A 17,284-nucleotide genomic window follows, 5' to 3' on the forward strand; every position below is an offset into this window, starting at 1 on the left:
TTACAACCAGTTGAGATTGACGCCAGTCCGGTGTGGTATTTATTTATTGATTTGGCAATACATCTTGGTTTCGGCCCTTCAGAAGTGAGCGATACTGACAACTCCCAATTTAACCCTAAACAAAACATGTGACAGTTTACAATTGCTGATCAGTACATCTTTGGATTGTGGGAGGAAACGGGTGCAGCAGGAGAAAGCCCATCCACTCCATGGAGAGGATGTCCTCCTTACAGAGCAGACTGGGGTTGAACTATGCACCCTGCTTCCTAAGCTGCCAAGCTACTGTAGCACCCAGTTGTGCATTTCTCCGCTGAGTTTCCGTGTCGTCAGGGAACTGCGCTGCCCGCGCCCCACCTTCAGCAGCTCTGGACAGCAACCGCAGTGGCGTGAGATGGCTAAAGTATGAGCAGGGTAGTTGTCTGCCCACAGCACCGCAGTGCTGGCTACAGCGGGGTATCACAGCAGTGTGGTCTGGGCCACCACAATAAACCAGCACCGCCCCATCAATGGGTGCAATTTTCAGAGGAACAAACATGTCACATTTTCCCCAGGATCTCTCAGATCATTTAGTGCAGACAACCTGGAGGACAGGGATTGGGAATTGCCTGCGTTTTCTGCCACAGTCATCAGGAGAACCCTCAATGGAAATTCAATAGCCACATCCAGGAACAAATTCACACCACTGGAAATCCCTGAACTCTGTCCAGGGCTGTACTGGGTAATATTCCAGCCCCAAGCTTGGCTGCACTTAGAGATATTTGCAGATTCTGAACCACTTGTTCACAGAGTCCATAACCTTGCTGTACGTTGAGTTCCAGTCCCGCTCAAACACCTCTCGCAGCTGCTGAGCGACTGTGGGAGCTGAGGACTGTCCCCTTGAGTCGGACTGGTTTACCACCAGCCCCACTCCCGCCGTGTTCTCAAAGTAGTCACCAGACCAATTGGATGTCCCTGAAATGCAGAGCAAACACTGGGATTAGCAAAGGCCTGTGATGGAACTACAATCCAACCCTGTTACCATTCCCAAACCTCACTGCTGAAGAGACACTATCCAGTCCTGAAGAGGGTCTTGGCCCAAAACATAATTTTTTAATCCCCCTCCATAGATGCTGCCTGACCTGCTGAGGTCCTCCGGCAGCCTGTGTGTGTATCTCTGGATTTCCAGCATCTACAGAGTCCTTATCTGGTAAAGACTGAAAAACGTTTATCATGTAGTGATTGACCACCCCCCCCCCCCCTCACAGTCTCCTGTAACCTTTGCCCCCAACACTCAGTGACATCACTGACCAGTCTCCTGAGGGGTCCGTACATCGGCCTTCCAACGGCCCAGGTCCACGTTGCATCAGGACCCGTGTCACACGCTTGCGATTTGAAGGGCACGAGGGCAATTGCAGCTGATGCACTGCCTCAGAAAGGTTGTATCTATCAAGGACGCCCACTACCTGGCTCTGCCACTGCTGCCAAGCCTCCAGACACCAAAATCCAGAGCAGCTACTTTCTGACAACCACCCGGTTCTTGAACTGATCCAAGACCGTAAGACTATGAAATACAGGGGCAGAATTAGGCCATTCAGCCCATCAAAAATCCATTTTCCTCTCAATCCCATTCTGCTGCCTTCTCCCCATGACCTTTCAGACCCCGACTAATCAAGAACCTTAAATACAACCAATGTCCTGCCCACCACAGCTGCCTGTGGCAATGAATTCCACAGATTCACCATTCTCTGGCTAAAGAAATTCTTCCACATCTCCATTCTAAATGGATGCCCTTCAATTGTGAGACAGTGCCCTCTGGTCCAAGACTACCCCGCTGCAGGAAACATCCTCTCCACAACCTTTCAACACTTGGTAGGTTTCAATGAGATCTCCCTCTCACTCTTCTGAATTCCAGAAAGTACAGGCCCAGAGCCATCAAACGCTCCTCAAACAATAACCCTTTCATTCCTGGAATCCTTCTCCACTGCTCTCTCTCCAATGTCAGCCCATCCTTTCTTAGACAAGGGGCCCACAACAATCCGAGCTCCACCCACAGCTCCAAGCTGCTAATTAAATTTGCTGACAACACTACTACATTGATTGGCCTCACCTCAAATAATATCAAGAAAACAAGGATCCAGTTGCAGAGGGAGGTGTTCAGGCCCAGTAGGCTCAGCTTTCCAATCAGTTTCTGAGGGACAACCTCTCCCTCAATGTTGCAAAAACAAAGGTTGTGGACTACGGGAGGAATGGAGACAGGCTCACCCCCATTGACATCAATGGATCTGGGGCTGAGAGAGTGAACAGCTCAGCAGAAACATCACCGAGGACCTCGTGGTCTGTGCATACCAGCTGTTCGGTGAAAAAAACACAACAGCGCCTCTTTCACCTCAGACAGTTGAAGTTTGGTATGAGTCCCCAGATCCTAAGGACTTTCTACAGGGGCACAATTGAGAGCATCCTGACTGGCTGCATCACTGCCTGGTATGGGAACTGTACTTCCCTCAATCGCAGGACTCTGCAGAGAGTGGTGCGGATAGCCCAGCACATCTGTAGATGTGAACTTCCCACTATTCAGGGCATTTACAAAGACAGGTGTGAAAAAAGGGGCCCGAAGGATCATTTGGGAGCCAAGTCACCCCAACAACAAACTGTTCCAGCTGCCACCATCTGGGAAACTGTACCGCAGCATAAAAGCCAGAACCAACAGGCTCCGGGACGGCTTCTTCCACCAGGCCATTAGACTGATTGATTCACACTCATGTATTTTTACTCATGTATGTGAAGGATGTAAGAAATACATCCATCCCAAACACTCAACAGATGACGCCATTGCCATCACCCTCCACCTGGACAAAATAGACACACACATTCGGATGCTGTTCATAGACTTCAGTTCAGCATTCAACACAGTCATCCCTCAGAAACTGATTGGAAAGCTGAGCCTACTGGGCCTGAACACCTCCCTCTGCAACTGGATCCTAGACTTCCTGACTGGGAGACCTCAGTCAGTCCGGATCGGGAGCAGCATCTCCAACACCATCACACTGAGCATGGGGGCTCCCCCAGGGCTGTGTGCTCAGTCCACTGCTGTTCACTCTGCTGACCCACGACAGTGCTGCAACACACAGCTCGAATCATATCATCAAGTTCACCGATGACACGACTGTGGTGGGTTTCATCAGCAAGAACAACGAGTCAGCTTACAGAGAGAAGGTGCAGCGGCTAACGGACTGGTGCAGAGCCAACAACCTGTCTCTGAATGTGAACAAAAGAGATGGTTGTTGACTTCAGGAGGGAACGGAGCGACAACTCTCCACTGAATATCGATGGCTCCTCGGTAGAGAGCATAAAGAGCACCAAATTTCTTGGTGTCCATCTGGCGGAGAATCTCACCTGGTCCCTCAACATCAGCTCCATAGCAAAGAAAGCCCAGCAGCATCTCTACTTTCTGCGAAGGCTGAGGAAAGTCCATCTCCCACCCCACCATCCTCATCACATTCTACAGGGGCTGTATTGAGAGCGTCCTGAGCAGCTGCATCACTGCCTGGTTCAGAAATTGCACCATCTTGGATCGCAAGACACTGCAGTGGATAGTGAGGTCAGCTGAGAAGATCATCGGGGTCTCTCTTCCTGCCATCACGGACATTTACACTACACGCTGCATCCGCAAAGGAAACAGCATTATGTAGGACCCCAAGCACCCCTCATACAAACTCTTCTCCCTCCTGCCGTCTGGGAAAAAGGCTCCAAAGCATTCGGGCTCTCAAGACCAGACTGTGTAACAGTTTCTTCCCCCAAGCTATCAGACTCCTCAATACCCAGAGCCTGGACTGACACCTTGCCCTACTGTCCTGCTTATTATTTATTGTAATGCCTGCACTGTTTTGTGCACTTTATGCAGACCTGGGTAGGTCTGTAGTCTAGTGTAGCTTTCTCTGTGTTTTTTTTATTACGTAGTTCAGTCTAGTTTTTGTACTTGTACACCATGGTCCTGAAAAACGTTGTCTCATTTTTACTATGTACTGTACCAGCAGTTACGGTCGAAATGACAAAAAAAGTGATTTGACTTGACTTGAAATAAAGTCAATTCAATTCAAGTGAGGCCTCGCCAGTTCTTTCTAAAGTCTTGGCATTACATCCTTGCTTTTATATTCTAATCCTCTCAAAATTGATGCTAACATTGCAAACACGAGGAAATCTGCAGATGCTGGAAATTCAAGCAACACACACAAAAATCTGGTGGAACACAGCAGGCCAGGCAGCATCTATAGGGAGAAGCACTGTCGACGTTTCGGGCCGAGAACCTTCGTCAGGACTAACCGAAAGGAAAGATAGTAAGAGATTTGAAAGTAGTGGGGGGAGGGGGAAATGTGAAATGATAGAAGGCCGGAGGGGGTGGGATGAAGCCAAGAGCTGGAAAGGTGATTGGCGAAAGTGATACAGAGCTGGAGGAGGGAAAGGATCATGGGACAGGAGGTCTCAGGAGAAAGAAGGGAGGGGGAGCACCAGAGGGAGATGGAGAACAGGCAAACAACTAAATATGTCAGGGATGGGGTAAGAAGGGGAGGAGGGGCATTAACGGAAGTTAGAGAAGTCAATGTTCATGCCATCAGGTTGGAGGCTACCCAGCCGGTATATAAGGTGTTGTTCCTCCAACCTGAGTTTGGATTCATTTTGACAGTAGAGGAGGCCATGGGTAGACATATCAGAATGGGAATGGGACATGGAATTAAAATGTGTGGCCACTGGGAGATCCTACTTTCTCTGGCGGACCGAGCGTAGGTGTTCAGCGAAACGGTCTCCCAGTCTGCGTCGGGTCTCACCAATATATAAAAGGCCACACCGGGAGCACCGGACGCAGTATACCACACCAGCCGACTCACAGGTGAAGTGTCGCCTCACCTGGAAGGACTGTCTGGGGCCCTGAATGGTGGTGAGGGAGGAAGTGTAAGGGAGGAAGTGTAAGGGAGGAAGTGTAAGGGCAGGTGTAGCACTTGTTCCGTTTACAAGGATAAGTGCCAGGAGGGAGATCGGTGGGAAGGGATGGGGGGGAAGAGTGGACAAGGGAGTCGCGTAGGGAGCGATCCCTGTGAAAAGCAGAAAGGAGGGGGAGGGAAAAATGTGTTTGGTAGTGGGATCCCGTTGGAGGTGGCGGAAGTTACGGAGAATTATATGTTGGACCTGGAGGCTGGTGGGGTGGTAGGTAAGGACAAGGGGAACCCTATCCCGAGTGGGGTGGCAGGTGGATGGTGTGAGGGCAGATGTGCGGGAAATGGGAGAGATGCGTTTGAGAGCAGAGTTGATGGTGGACGAAGGGAAGCCCCTTTGTTTAAAAAAGGAAGACATCTCCTTCGTCCTGGAAAGAAAAGCCTCATCCTGAGAGCAGATGCAGCAGAGACGGAGGAATTGTGAGAAGGGCCTTTTTGCAAGAGACAGGGTGGGAAGAGGAATAGTCTGGGTATCTGTTTGCTAAAATTGCATTTGCCTTCCTCACCACTGATTCAACCTACAAGTGAAACTTTACAGAATTGTGCACGAAGACTCCATTCGCACCTCGGATGTTTGAATTTTCTGCCCTGTTAGCAAAGCAACCTGTATTTTAATTTCCTGTACAAAAGTGCATGACCAAACATTTCCCAACACTCTGTTCCATCTGCCACTTCTTTGCCCATTCTTGTAATCCACCTGTCTTTCTGCAGCTTCTCTGCTTCCTCAGCACCCATCTTTGTATCATCCGCAAACTTGGCGGCAGGACCATCAATTCTGCCATCCAAAGCATTGACAGTTTGCAATCAAATCAGCCGGGAACTCACCGATATAGGCCACCTTGTCTGTTACCATGTATTTGTTGTGATTGACCCGAGAGAATGGGATCTTTCTCTGCTTCCGTGTTGCTGGGACAACAAAGACTCTCTGCAAGAAGCAAACAGAAAAGGTTACTGTATTTCCATAACAACAGACCGCTGGAGACGGGGTTCCCGGTAACATTAACCAGCCTCAGTGAGTGAGGGGACGGTAGAAAGGTCAGTGTGGGGTGAACACATCTGCCCTTTCAGAATCTCTGTGGGGTGAATACATCTGCCCTTTCAGAGTCTCTGTGGGGTGAACACATCTGCCCTTTCAGTGTCTGTGTGGAGTGAACACATCTGCCCTTTCAGAGTCTCTGTGGGGTGAATACATCTGCCCTTTCAGAGTGTGTGGAGTGAACACATCTGCCCTTTCAGAGTCTGAGTGGCGTGAACACATCTGCCCTTTCAGAGTCTGTGTGGGGTGAACACATCTGCCCTTTCAGTGTCTGTGTGGGGTGAACACATCTGCCCTTTCAGTGTCTGTGTGGGGTGAACACATCTGCCCTTGTAGTGTCTGTGTGGAGTGAACACATCTGCCCTTTCAGAGTGTGTGTGGGGTGAACACATCTGCCCTTTCAGTGTCTCTGTGGGGTGAACACATCTGCCCTTTCAGAGTCTGTGTGGGGTGAACACATCTGCCCTTTCAGTGTCTCTGTGGGGTGAACACATCTGCCCTTTCAGAGTGTGTGTGGGGTGAACACATCTGCCCTTTCAGAGTCTGTGTGGGGTGAACACATCTGCCCTTTCAGTGTCTGTGTGGGGTGAACACATCTGCCCTTTCAGTGTCTGTGTGGTGTGAACACATCTGCCCTTTCAGTGTCTCTGTGGGGTGAACACATCTGCCCTTGTAGTGTCTGTGTGGAGTGAACACATCTGCCCTTGTAGTGTCTGTGTGGAGTGAACACATCTGCCCTTTCAGAGTCTCTGTGGGGTGAACACATCTGCCCTTTCAGAGTCTCTGTGGGGTGAACACATCTGCCCTTTCAGAGTCTGTGTGGAGTGAACACATCTGCCCTTTCAGAGTCTGTGTGGAGTGAACACATCTGCCCTTGTAGTGTCTGTGTGGAGTGAACACATCTGCCCTTTCAGAGTCTGTGTGGAGTGAACACATCTGCCCTTTCAGTGTCTCTGTGGGGTGAACACATCTGCCCTTTCAGTGTCTCTGTGGGGTGAACACATCTGCCCTTTCAGAGTCTGTGTGGGGTGAACACATCTGCCCTTTCAGAGTCTGTGTGGAGTGAACACATCTGCCCTTTCAGTGTCTGTGTGGGGTGAACACATCTGCCCTTTCAGAGTTTGCGTGGAGTGAACACATCTGCCCTTGTAGTGTCTGTGTGGAGTGAACACATCTGCCCTTTCAGAGTCTGTGTGGGGTGAACACATCTGCCCTTTCAGAATCTCTGTGGAGTGAACACATCTGCCCTTTCAGAGTCTGTGTGGAGTGAACACATCTGCTCTTTCAGAACCTCTGTGGAGTGAACACATCTGCCCTTTCAGAGTCTGTGTGGGGTGAACACATCTGCCCTTTCAGAGTCTCTGTGGGGTGAACACATCTGCCCTTTCAGAGTCTGTGTGGAGTGAACACATCTGCCCTTTCCGAGTCTATGTGGGGTAAACACATCTGCCCTTTCAGAGTCTGTGTGGAGTGAACACATCTGCCCTTCTAGAGACTGCGTGGGGTGCACACATCTGCCCTTTCAGAGTCTGTGTAGGGTGAACACCTCTGCCCTTGTAGTGTCTGTGTGGGGTGAATATATCTGCCCTTTCAGAGTCTGTGTGGGGTGCACAAATTTGCCCTTTCAGAGTCTGTGTGGGGTGAATACATCTGCTCTTTCAGAGTCTGTGTGGGGTGAACACATCTGCCCTTGTAGTGTCTGTGTGGGGTGAACACATCTGCCCTTTCAGTGTCTGTGTGGGGTGAACACATCTGCCCTTGTTGTGTCTGTGTGGGGTGAACACATCTGCCCTTTCAGTGTCTGTGTGGGGTGAACACATCTGCCCTTTCAGTGTCTGTGTGGAGTGAACACATCTGCCCTTGTAGTGTCTGTGTGGGGTGAATACATCTGCCCTTTCAGAGTCTGTGTGGGGTGAACACATCTGCCCTTGTAGTGTCTGTGTGGGGTGAACACATCTGCCCTTTCAGTGTCTGTGTGGGGTGAACACATCTGCCCTTTCAGTGTCTGTGTGGAGTGAACACATCTGCCCTTTCAGAGTCTGTGTGGGGTGAACACATCTGCCCTTTCAGTGTCTCTGTGGGGTGAACACATCTGTCCTTTCAGAGTTGCGTGGAGTGAACACATCTGCCCTTGTAGTGTCTGTGTGGGGTGAACACATCTGCCCTTTCAGTGTCTGTGTGGAGTGAACACATCTGCCCTTGTAGTGTCTGTGTGGGGTGAACACATCTGCCCTTTCAGAGTCTGTGTGGAGTGAACACATCTGCCCTTTCAGAGTCTGTGTGGGGTGAACACATCTGCCCTTTCAGTGTCTCTGTGGGGTGAACACATCTGCCCTTTCAGAGTCTCTGTGGAGTGAACACATCTGCCCTTTCAGAGTCTGTGTGGGGTGAATACATCTGCTCTTTCAGAGTCTGTGTGGGGTGAACACATCTGCCCTTGTAGTGTCTGTGTGGGGTGAACACATCTGCCCTTTCAGTGTCTGTGTGGGGTGAACACATCTGCCCTTGTAGTGTCTGTGTGGGGTGAACACATCTGCCCTTTCAGTGTCTGTGTGGGGTGAACACATCTGCCCTTGTAGTGTCTGTGTGGGGTGAACACATCTGCCCTTTCAGTGTCTGTGTGGAGTGAACACATCTGCCCTTGTAGTGTCTGTGTGGGGTGAATACATCTGCCCTTTCAGAGTCTGTGTGGGGTGAACACATCTGCCCTTGTAGTGTCTGTGTGGGGTGAACACATCTGCCCTTTCAGTGTCTGTGTGGGGTGAACACATCTGCCCTTTCAGTGTCTGTGTGGAGTGAACACATCTGCCCTTGTAGTGTCTGTGTGGGGTGAACACATCTGCCCTTTCAGAGTCTGTGTGGAGTGAACACATCTGCCCTTTCAGAGTCTGTGTGGGGTGAACACATCTGCCCTTTCAGTGTCTCTGTGGGGTGAACACATCTGTCCTTTCAGAGTTGCGTGGAGTGAACACATCTGCCCTTGTAGTGTCTGTGTGGGGTGAACACATCTGCCCTTTCAGTGTCTCTGTGGGGTGAACACATCTGCCCTTTCAGAGTCTCTGAGGAGTGAACACATCTGCCCTTTCAGAGTCTGTGTGGGGTGAACACATCTGCCCTTTCAGAGTTTGCGTGGAGTGAACACATCTGCCCTTGTAGTGTCTGTGTGGGGTGAACACATCTGCCCTTTCAGAGTCTCTGTGGCCAGAAGCTGTGGGGGACCAGGTACAGAAACCAGGACTAACACAGCTGTGCAAGTCAATCCCCATGTTGCTTGTCCAGTGCCACAACGTCTGAAAACATCCGTCCACTGAAACGGAGAGCTTTTACTCAAATGAACCTAGAATGTGGTAGTGTGGAAAATCCGATTTGTTTCACATTTGAAACTCCACACGGACAGCAGACGGGATGAGGGTCAGACCCAGGCCTCTGGAGTCTGAGCAAACTCCACACAGACAGCAGCCGGGATGAGGGTCAGACCCAGGCCTCTGGAGTCTGTGCAAACTCCACACAGACAGCAGCCGGGATGAGGGTCAGACCCAGGGCTCTGGAGTCTGTGCAAACTCCACACGGACAGCAGCCGGGATGAGGGTCAGACCCAGGGCTCTGGAGTCTGTGCAAACTCCACACAGACAGCAGCCGGGATCAGGGTCAGCCCCAGGGCTCTGGAGACTGGGCAAACTCCACACAAACAGCACCTGGGATGAGGGTCAGAACCAGGGCTCTGGAGTCTGTGCAAACTCCACACGGACAGCACCCGGGATGAGGGTCAGAACCAGGGCTCTGGAGTCTGTGCAAACTCCACACGGACAGCAGCCGGGATGAGGGTCAGACCCAGGGCTCTGGAGTCTGTGCAAACTCCACACAGACAGCAGCCGGGATCAGGGTCAGCCCCAGGGCTCTGGAGACTGGGCAAACTCCACACAAACAGCACCTGGGATGAGGGTCAGAACCAGGGCTCTGGAGTCTGTGCAAACTCCACACGGACAGCACCCGGGATGAGGGTCAGAACCAGGGCTCTGGAGTCTGTGCAAACTCCACGCGGACAGCAGCCGGGATCAGGGTCAGACCCAGGCCTCTGGAGTCTCTGGAAACTCCACACGGACAGCAGCCGGGATGAGGGTCAGACCCAGGGCTCTGGAGTCTGAGCAAACTCCACACGGACAGCAGCCGGGATCAGGGTCAGACCCAGGCCTCTGGAGTCTCTGGAAACTCCACACGGACAGCAGCCGGGATGAGGGTCAGACCCAGGGCTCTGGAGTCTGTGCAAACTCCACATGGACAGCACCAGGATCAGGGTCAGACCCAGGGCTCTAGAGTCTGTGCAAACTCCACATGGACAGCACCAGGATCAGGGTCAGACCCAGGGCTCTGGAGTCTGTGCAAACTCCACACAGACAGCAGCCGGGATGAGGGTCAGACCCAGGGCTCTGGAGTCTGTGCACTCTCCACACGGACAGCAGCCTTGATGAGGGTCAGACCCAGGGCTCTGGAGTCTGTGCAAACTCCACACGGACAGCAGCCGGGATGAGGGTCAGACGCAGGCCTCTGGAGGCTGTGCAAACTCCACACAGACAGCAGCCAGGATGAGGGTCAGACCCAGGGCTCTGGAGTCTGAGCAAACTCCACACAGACAGCAGCCGGGATCAGGGTCAGACCCAGGGCTCTGGACTCCGTGCAAACTCCACACAGACAGCAGATGGGATGAGGGTCAGACCCAGGGCTCTGGAGTCTGTGCAAACTCCACACAGACAGCAGCCGGGATCAGGCTCAGACCCAGGGCTCTGGAGTCCGTGCAAACTCCATACAGACAGCAGCCGGGATGAGGGTCAGACCCAGGGCTCTGGAGTCTGTGCAAACTCCAGACGGACAGCAGACGGGATGAGGGTCAGACCCAGGGCTCTGGAGTCTGTGCAAACTCCACACAGACAGCAGCCGGGATGAGGGTGAGCCCCAGGGTTCTGGAGTCAGTGCAAACTCCACACGGACAGCAGCCGGGATGAGGGTCAGACCCAGGGCTCTGGAGTCTCTGCAAACTCCACACAGACAGCACCCGGGATCAGGGTCAGACCCAGGGCTCTGGAGTCTGTGCAAACTCCACAGAGACAGCAGCCGAGTTGAGGGTCAGATCCAGGGCTCTGGAGTCTGTGCAAACTCCACACAGACAGCAGCCGGGATGAGGGTCAGACCCAGGGCTCTGGAGTCTGTGCAAACTCCACACGGACAGCAGCCGGTATGAGTGTCAGACCCAGGGCTCTGGAGTCTGAGCAAACTCCACACAGACAGCAGCCGGGATCAGGGTCAGACCCAGGGCTCTGGAGTCTGTGCAAACTCCACATGGAGAGCAGCCGGGATGAGGGTCAGACGCAGGCCTCTGGAGTCTGTGCAAACTCCACACAGACAGCAGCCGGGATGAGGGTCAGACACAGGGCTCTGGAGTCCGTGCAAACTCCACACAGACAGCAGAAGGGATGAGGGTCAGACCCAGGGCTCTGGAGTCTGTGCAAACTCCTCACGGACAGCAGCCGGGATCAGGGTCAGTCCCAGGGCTCTGGAGTCTGTACAAACTCCACACGGACAGCAGCCGGGATGAGGGTCAGACCCAGGGCTCTGGATTCTGTGCAAACTCCACACGGACAGCAGCCGGGATGAGGGTCAGACCCAGGCCTCTGGAGTCTGTGCAAACTCCACACAGACAGCACCTGGGATGAGGGTCAGACCCAGGGCTCTGGAGTCTGGGCGAACTCCACACGGACAGCAGACCCTCATCCCGTCTGCTGTCCGTCTGGAGTTTGCACAGACTCCAGAGCCCTGGGTCTGACCCTCATCCCGTCTGCTGTCTGTGTGGAGTTTGCACGGACTCCAGAGCCCTGGGTCTGACCCTCATCCCGGCTGCTGTCTGTGTGGAGTTTGCACAGACTCCAGAGGCCTGCGTCTGACCCTCATCCCGGCTGCTCTCCATGTGGAGTTTGCACAGAGGGTCAGTTTGAGAAGATTTGGTGTGTCACTAAGGACACACACAGATTTCCACAGATATAGTGTGGAGAGCATTCTGACCGGCTGGATCACTGTCCGGTGGGGGCTAGAGCGCAGGATTGAAAGAAGCTGCAGAAAGTTGTGAAATTACTCAGCTCCATCATGGGTACTAGCCTCCGGAGAATACAGGATGAGGGTCAAACCCAGGGCTCTGGAGTCTGTGCAAACTCCACACGGACAGCAGTCTTGATGAGGGTCAGACCCAGGGCTCTGGAGTCTGGGCGAACTCCACACGGACTGCAGCCGGGATGAGGGTCAGACCCAAGGCTCTGGAGTCTGTGCAAACTCCACACAGACAGCAGCCGGGATGAGGGTCAGACCCAGGGCTCTGGAGTCCGTGCAAACTCCACACAGACAGCAGACGGGATGAGGGTCAGACCCAGGGCTCTGGAGTCTGTGCAAACTCCAGACGGACAGCAGACGGGATGAGGGTCAGACCCATTGCTCAGGAGTCTGTGCAAACTCCACACGGATAGCAGCCGGGATGAGGGTCAGACCCAGGGCTCTGGAGTCTGTGCAAACTCCACACGGACAGCAGCCGGGATCAGGGTCAGACCCAGGGCTCTGGAGTCTGTGCAAACTCCAGACGGACAGCAGACGGGATGAGGGTCAGACCCAGGGCTCTGGAGTCTGTGCAAACTCCACACAGACAGCAGCCGGGATGAGGGTGAGCCCCAGGGTTCTGGAGTCAGTGCAAACTCCACACGGACAGCAGCCGGGATGAGGGTCAGACCCAGGGCTCTGGAGTCTGTGCAAACTCCACACAGACAGCACCCGGGATCAGGGTCAGACCCAGGGCTCTGGAGTCTGTGCACACTCCACAGAGACAGCAGCCGAGATGAGGGTCAGATCCAGGGCTCTGGAGTCTGTGCAAACTCCACACAGACAGCAGCCGGGATGAGGGTCAGACCCAGGGCTCTGGAGTCTGGGCGAACTCCACACGGACTGCAGCCGGGATGAGGGTCAGACCCAAGGCTCTGGAGTCTGTGCAAACTCCACACAGACAGCAGCCGGGATGAGGGTCAGACCCAGGGCTCTGGAGTCCGTGCAAACTCCACACAGACAGCAGACGGGATGAGGGTCAGACCCAGGGCTCTGGAGTCTGTGCAAACTCCAGACGGACAGCAGACGGGATGAGGGTCAGACCCATTGCTCAGGAGTCTGTGCAAACTCCACACGGATAGCAGCCGGGATGAGGGTCAGACCCAGGGCTCTGGAGTCTGTGCAAACTCCACACGGACAGCAGCCGGGATCAGGGTCAGACCCAGGGCTCTGGAGTCTGTGCAAACTCCAGACGGACAGCAGACGGGATGAGGGTCAGACCCAGGGCTCTGGAGTCTGTGCAAACTCCACACAGACAGCAGCCGGGATGAGGGTGAGCCCCAGGGTTCTGGAGTCAGTGCAAACTCCACACGGACAGCAGCCGGGATGAGGGTCAGACCCAGGGCTCTGGAGTCTGTGCAAACTCCACACAGACAGCACCCGGGATCAGGGTCAGACCCAGGGCTCTGGAGTCTGTGCACACTCCACAGAGACAGCAGCCGAGATGAGGGTCAGATCCAGGGCTCTGGAGTCTGTGCAAACTCCACACAGACAGCAGCCGGGATGAGGGTCAGACCCAGGGCTCTGGAGTCCGTGCAAACTCCACACAGACAGCAGAAGGGATGAGGGTCAGACCCAGGGCTCTGGAGTCTGTGCAAACTCCTCACGGACAGCAGCCGGGATCAGGGTCAGTCCCAGGGCTCTGGAGTCTGTACAAACTCCACACGGACAGCAGCCGGGATGAGGGTCAGACCCAGGCCTCTGGAGTCTGGGCGAACTCCACACAGACAGCAGACCCTCATCCCGTCTGCTGTCCGTCTGGAGTTTGCACAGACTCCAGAGCCCTGGGTCTGACCCTCATCCCGTCTGCTGTCTGTGTGGAGTTTGCACGGACTCCAGAGCCCTGGGTCTGACCCTCATCCCGGCTGCTGTCTGTGTGGAGTTTGCACAGACTCCAGAGGCCTGCGTCTGACCCTCATCACGGCTGCTCTCCATGTGGAGTTTGCACAGAGGGTCAGTTTGAGAAGATTTGGTGTGTCACTAAGGACACACACAGATTTCCACAGATATAGTGTGGAGAGCATTCTGACCGGCTGGATCACTGTCCGGTGGGGGCTAGAGCGCAGGATTGAAAGAAGCTGCAGAAAGTTGTGAAATTACTCAGCTCCATCATGGGTACTAGCCTCCGGAGAATACAGGATGAGGGTCAGACCCAGGGCTCTGGAGTCTGTGCAAACTCCACACGGACAGCAGTCTTGATGAGGGTCAGACCCAGGGCTCTGGAGTCTGGGCGAACTCCACACGGACAGCAGCCGGGATGAGGGTCAGACCCAAGGCTCTGGAGTCTGTGCGAACTCCACACGGACAGCAGCCGGGATGAGGGTCAGACCCATTGCTCAGGAGTCTGTGCAAACTCCACACGGATAGCAGCCGGGATGAGGGTCAGACCCAGGGCTCTGGAGTCTGTACAAACTCCACACAGACAGCAGCCGGGATCAGGGTCAGACCCAGGGCTCTGGAGTCTGTGCAAACTCCACATGGTGAGCAGCCGGGATGAGGGTGAGCCCCTGGGTTCTGGAGTCTGTGCAAACTCCACACGGACAGCAGCCGGGATGAGGGTCAGACCCAGGCCTCTGGAGTCTGTGCAAACTCCACACAGACAGCAGCCGGGATGAGGGTCAGACGCAGGCCTCTGGAGTCTGTGCAAACTCCACACAGACAGCAGCCGGGATGAGGGTCAGACCCAGGGCTCTGGAGTCTGTGCAAACTCCACACGGACAGCAGCCGGGATGAGGGTCAGACCCAGGGCTCTGGAGTCTGTGCAAACTCCACACGGACAGCAGCCGGGATCAGGGTCAGACCCAGGCCTCTGGAGTCTCTGGAAACTCCACACGGACAGCAGCCGGGATGAGGGTCAGACCCAGGGCTCTGGAGTCTGAGCAAACTCCACACGGACAGCAGCCGGGATGAGGGTCAGACCCAGGCCTCTGGAGTCTCTGGAAACTCCACACGGACAGCTGCCGGGATGAGGGTCAGACCCAGGGCTCTGGAGTCTGTGCAAACTCCACATGGACAGCACCAGGATCAGGGTCAGACCCAGGGCTCTAGAGTCTGTGCAAACTCCACATGGACAGCACCAGGATCAGGGTCAGACCCAGGGCTCTGGAGTCTGTGCAAACTCCACACAGACAGCAGCCGGGATGAGGGTCGGACCCAGGGCTCTGGAGTCTGTGCACTCTCCACACGGACAGCAGCCTTGATGAGGGTCAGACCCAGGGCTCTGGAGTCTGTGCAAACTCCACACGGACAGCAGCCGGGATGAGGGTCAGACGCAGGCCTCTGGAGGCTGTGCAAACTCCACACAGACAGCAGCCAGGATGAGGGTCAGACCCAGGGCTCTGGAGTCTGAGCAAACTCCACACAGACAGCAGCCGGGATCAGGGTCAGACCCAGGGCACTGGACTCCGTGCAAACTCCACACAGACAGCAGATGGGATGAGGGTCAGACCCAGGGCTCTGGAGTCTGTGCAAACTCCACACAGACAGCAGCCGGGATCAGGCTCAGACCCAGGGCTCTGGAGTCTGTGCAAACTCCAGACGGACAGCAGACGGGATGAGGGTCAGACCCAGGGCTCCGGAGTCTGTGCAAACTCCACACAGACAGCAGCCGGGATGAGGGTGAGCCCCAGGGTTCTGGAGTCAGTGCAAACTCCACACGGACAGCAGCCGGGATGAGGGTCAGACCCAGGGCTCTGGAGTCTGTGCAAACTCCACACAGACAGCACCCGGGATCAGGGTCAGACCCAGGGCTCTGGAGTCTGTGCAAACTCCACAGAGACAGCAGCCGAGATGAGGGTCAGATCCAGGGCTCTGGAGTCTGTGCAAACTCCACACAGACAGCAGCCGGTATGAGTGTCAGACCCAGGGCTCTGGAGTCTGAGCAAACTCCACACAGACAGCAGCCGGGATCAGGGTCAGACCCAGGGCTCTGGAGTCCATGCAAACTCCACACGGAGAGCAGCCGGGAAAAGGGTCAGACCCAGGGCTCTGGAGTCTGTGCAAACTCCACATGGACAGCACCAGGATCAGGGTCAGACCCAGGGCTCTAGAGTCTGTGCAAACTCCACATGGAGAGCAGCCGGGATGAGGGTCAGACGCAGGCCTCTGGAGTCTGTGCAAACTCCACACAGACAGCAGCCGGGATGAGGGTCAGACACAGGGCTCTGGAGTCCGTGCAAACTCCACACAGACAGCAGAAGGGATGAGGGTCAGACCCAGGGCTCTGGAGTCTGTGCAAACTCCTCACGGACAGCAGCCGGGATCAGGGTCAGTCCCAGGGCTCTGGAGTCTGTACAAACTCCACACGGACAGCAGCCGGGATGAGGGTCAGACCCAGGGCTCTGGATTCTGTGCAAACTCCACACGGACAGCAGCCGGGATGAGGGTCAGACCCAGGCCTCTGGAGTCTGTGCAAACTCCACACAGACAGCACCTGGGATGAGGGTCAGACCCAGGGCTCTGGAGTCTGTGCAAACTCCACACGGACAGCAGTCTTGATGAGGGTCAGACCCAGGGCTCTGGAGTCTGGGCGAACTCCACACGGACAGCAGCCGGGATCAAGGTCAGACCCAGGGCTCTGGAGTCTGTGTGAACTCCACACAGACAGCAGCCGGGATGAGGGTCAGACCCAGGGCTCTAGAGTCTGTGCAAACTCCACACGGACAGCAGCCGGGAACAGGGTCAGACCCAGGGCTCTGGAGTTTGTGCAAACTCCACACGGACAGCAGCCGGGATGAGGGTCAGACCCAGGCCTCTGGAGTTTGTGCAAACTCCACACAGACAGCAGCCGGGATGAGGGTCAGACCCAGGCCTCTGGAGTTTGTGCAAACTCCACACAGACAGTAGCCGGGTTCAGGTTCAGACCCAGGCCTCTGGAGTCTGTGCAAACTCCACACAGACAGCAGCCGGAATCAGGGTCAGACCCAGGGCTCTGGAGTCTTTGGAAACTCCACACAGACAGCAGCCGGGAGGAGGGTCAGACCCAGGCCTCTGGAGTCTGTGCAAACTCCACACAGACAGCAGCCGGGATCAGGGTCAGACCCAGGGCTCTGGAGTTTGTGCAAACTCCACACGGACAGCAGCCGGGATGAGGGTCAGACCCAGGACTCTGGAGTCTGTGCAAACTCCACACAGACAGCAGCCGGAA

The 17,284-nt window shown here is 54.8% G+C and overlaps 1 protein-coding gene across 4 annotated transcripts in view; it reads right to left on the reverse strand.

Annotated features, from left to right (window-relative positions):
• Positions 1-10: 10 nt before the first annotated feature.
• pld3 (phospholipase D family, member 3) overlaps positions 11-17,284 on the reverse strand; it is a 62,720-nt gene continuing 45,446 nt past the window's right edge. For all 4 annotated transcript variants that reach the window (XM_059951408.1, XM_059951407.1, XM_059951409.1 and 1 more), the window contains 2 exons: positions 5,793-5,892; positions 11-951 (listed from right to left, as the gene is read on the reverse strand). In XM_059951408.1, the coding sequence (XP_059807391.1) occupies positions 749-951; positions 5,793-5,892 (303 nt within the window). In that variant the 3' untranslated portion in view covers positions 11-748. The remainder of the gene's footprint in view (positions 952-5,792; positions 5,893-17,284) is intronic.

Source organism: Hypanus sabinus, chromosome 26, assembly GCF_030144855.1.
Source record: "Hypanus sabinus isolate sHypSab1 chromosome 26, sHypSab1.hap1, whole genome shotgun sequence".
Taxonomy (NCBI): Eukaryota; Metazoa; Chordata; class Chondrichthyes; order Myliobatiformes; family Dasyatidae; genus Hypanus; species Hypanus sabinus.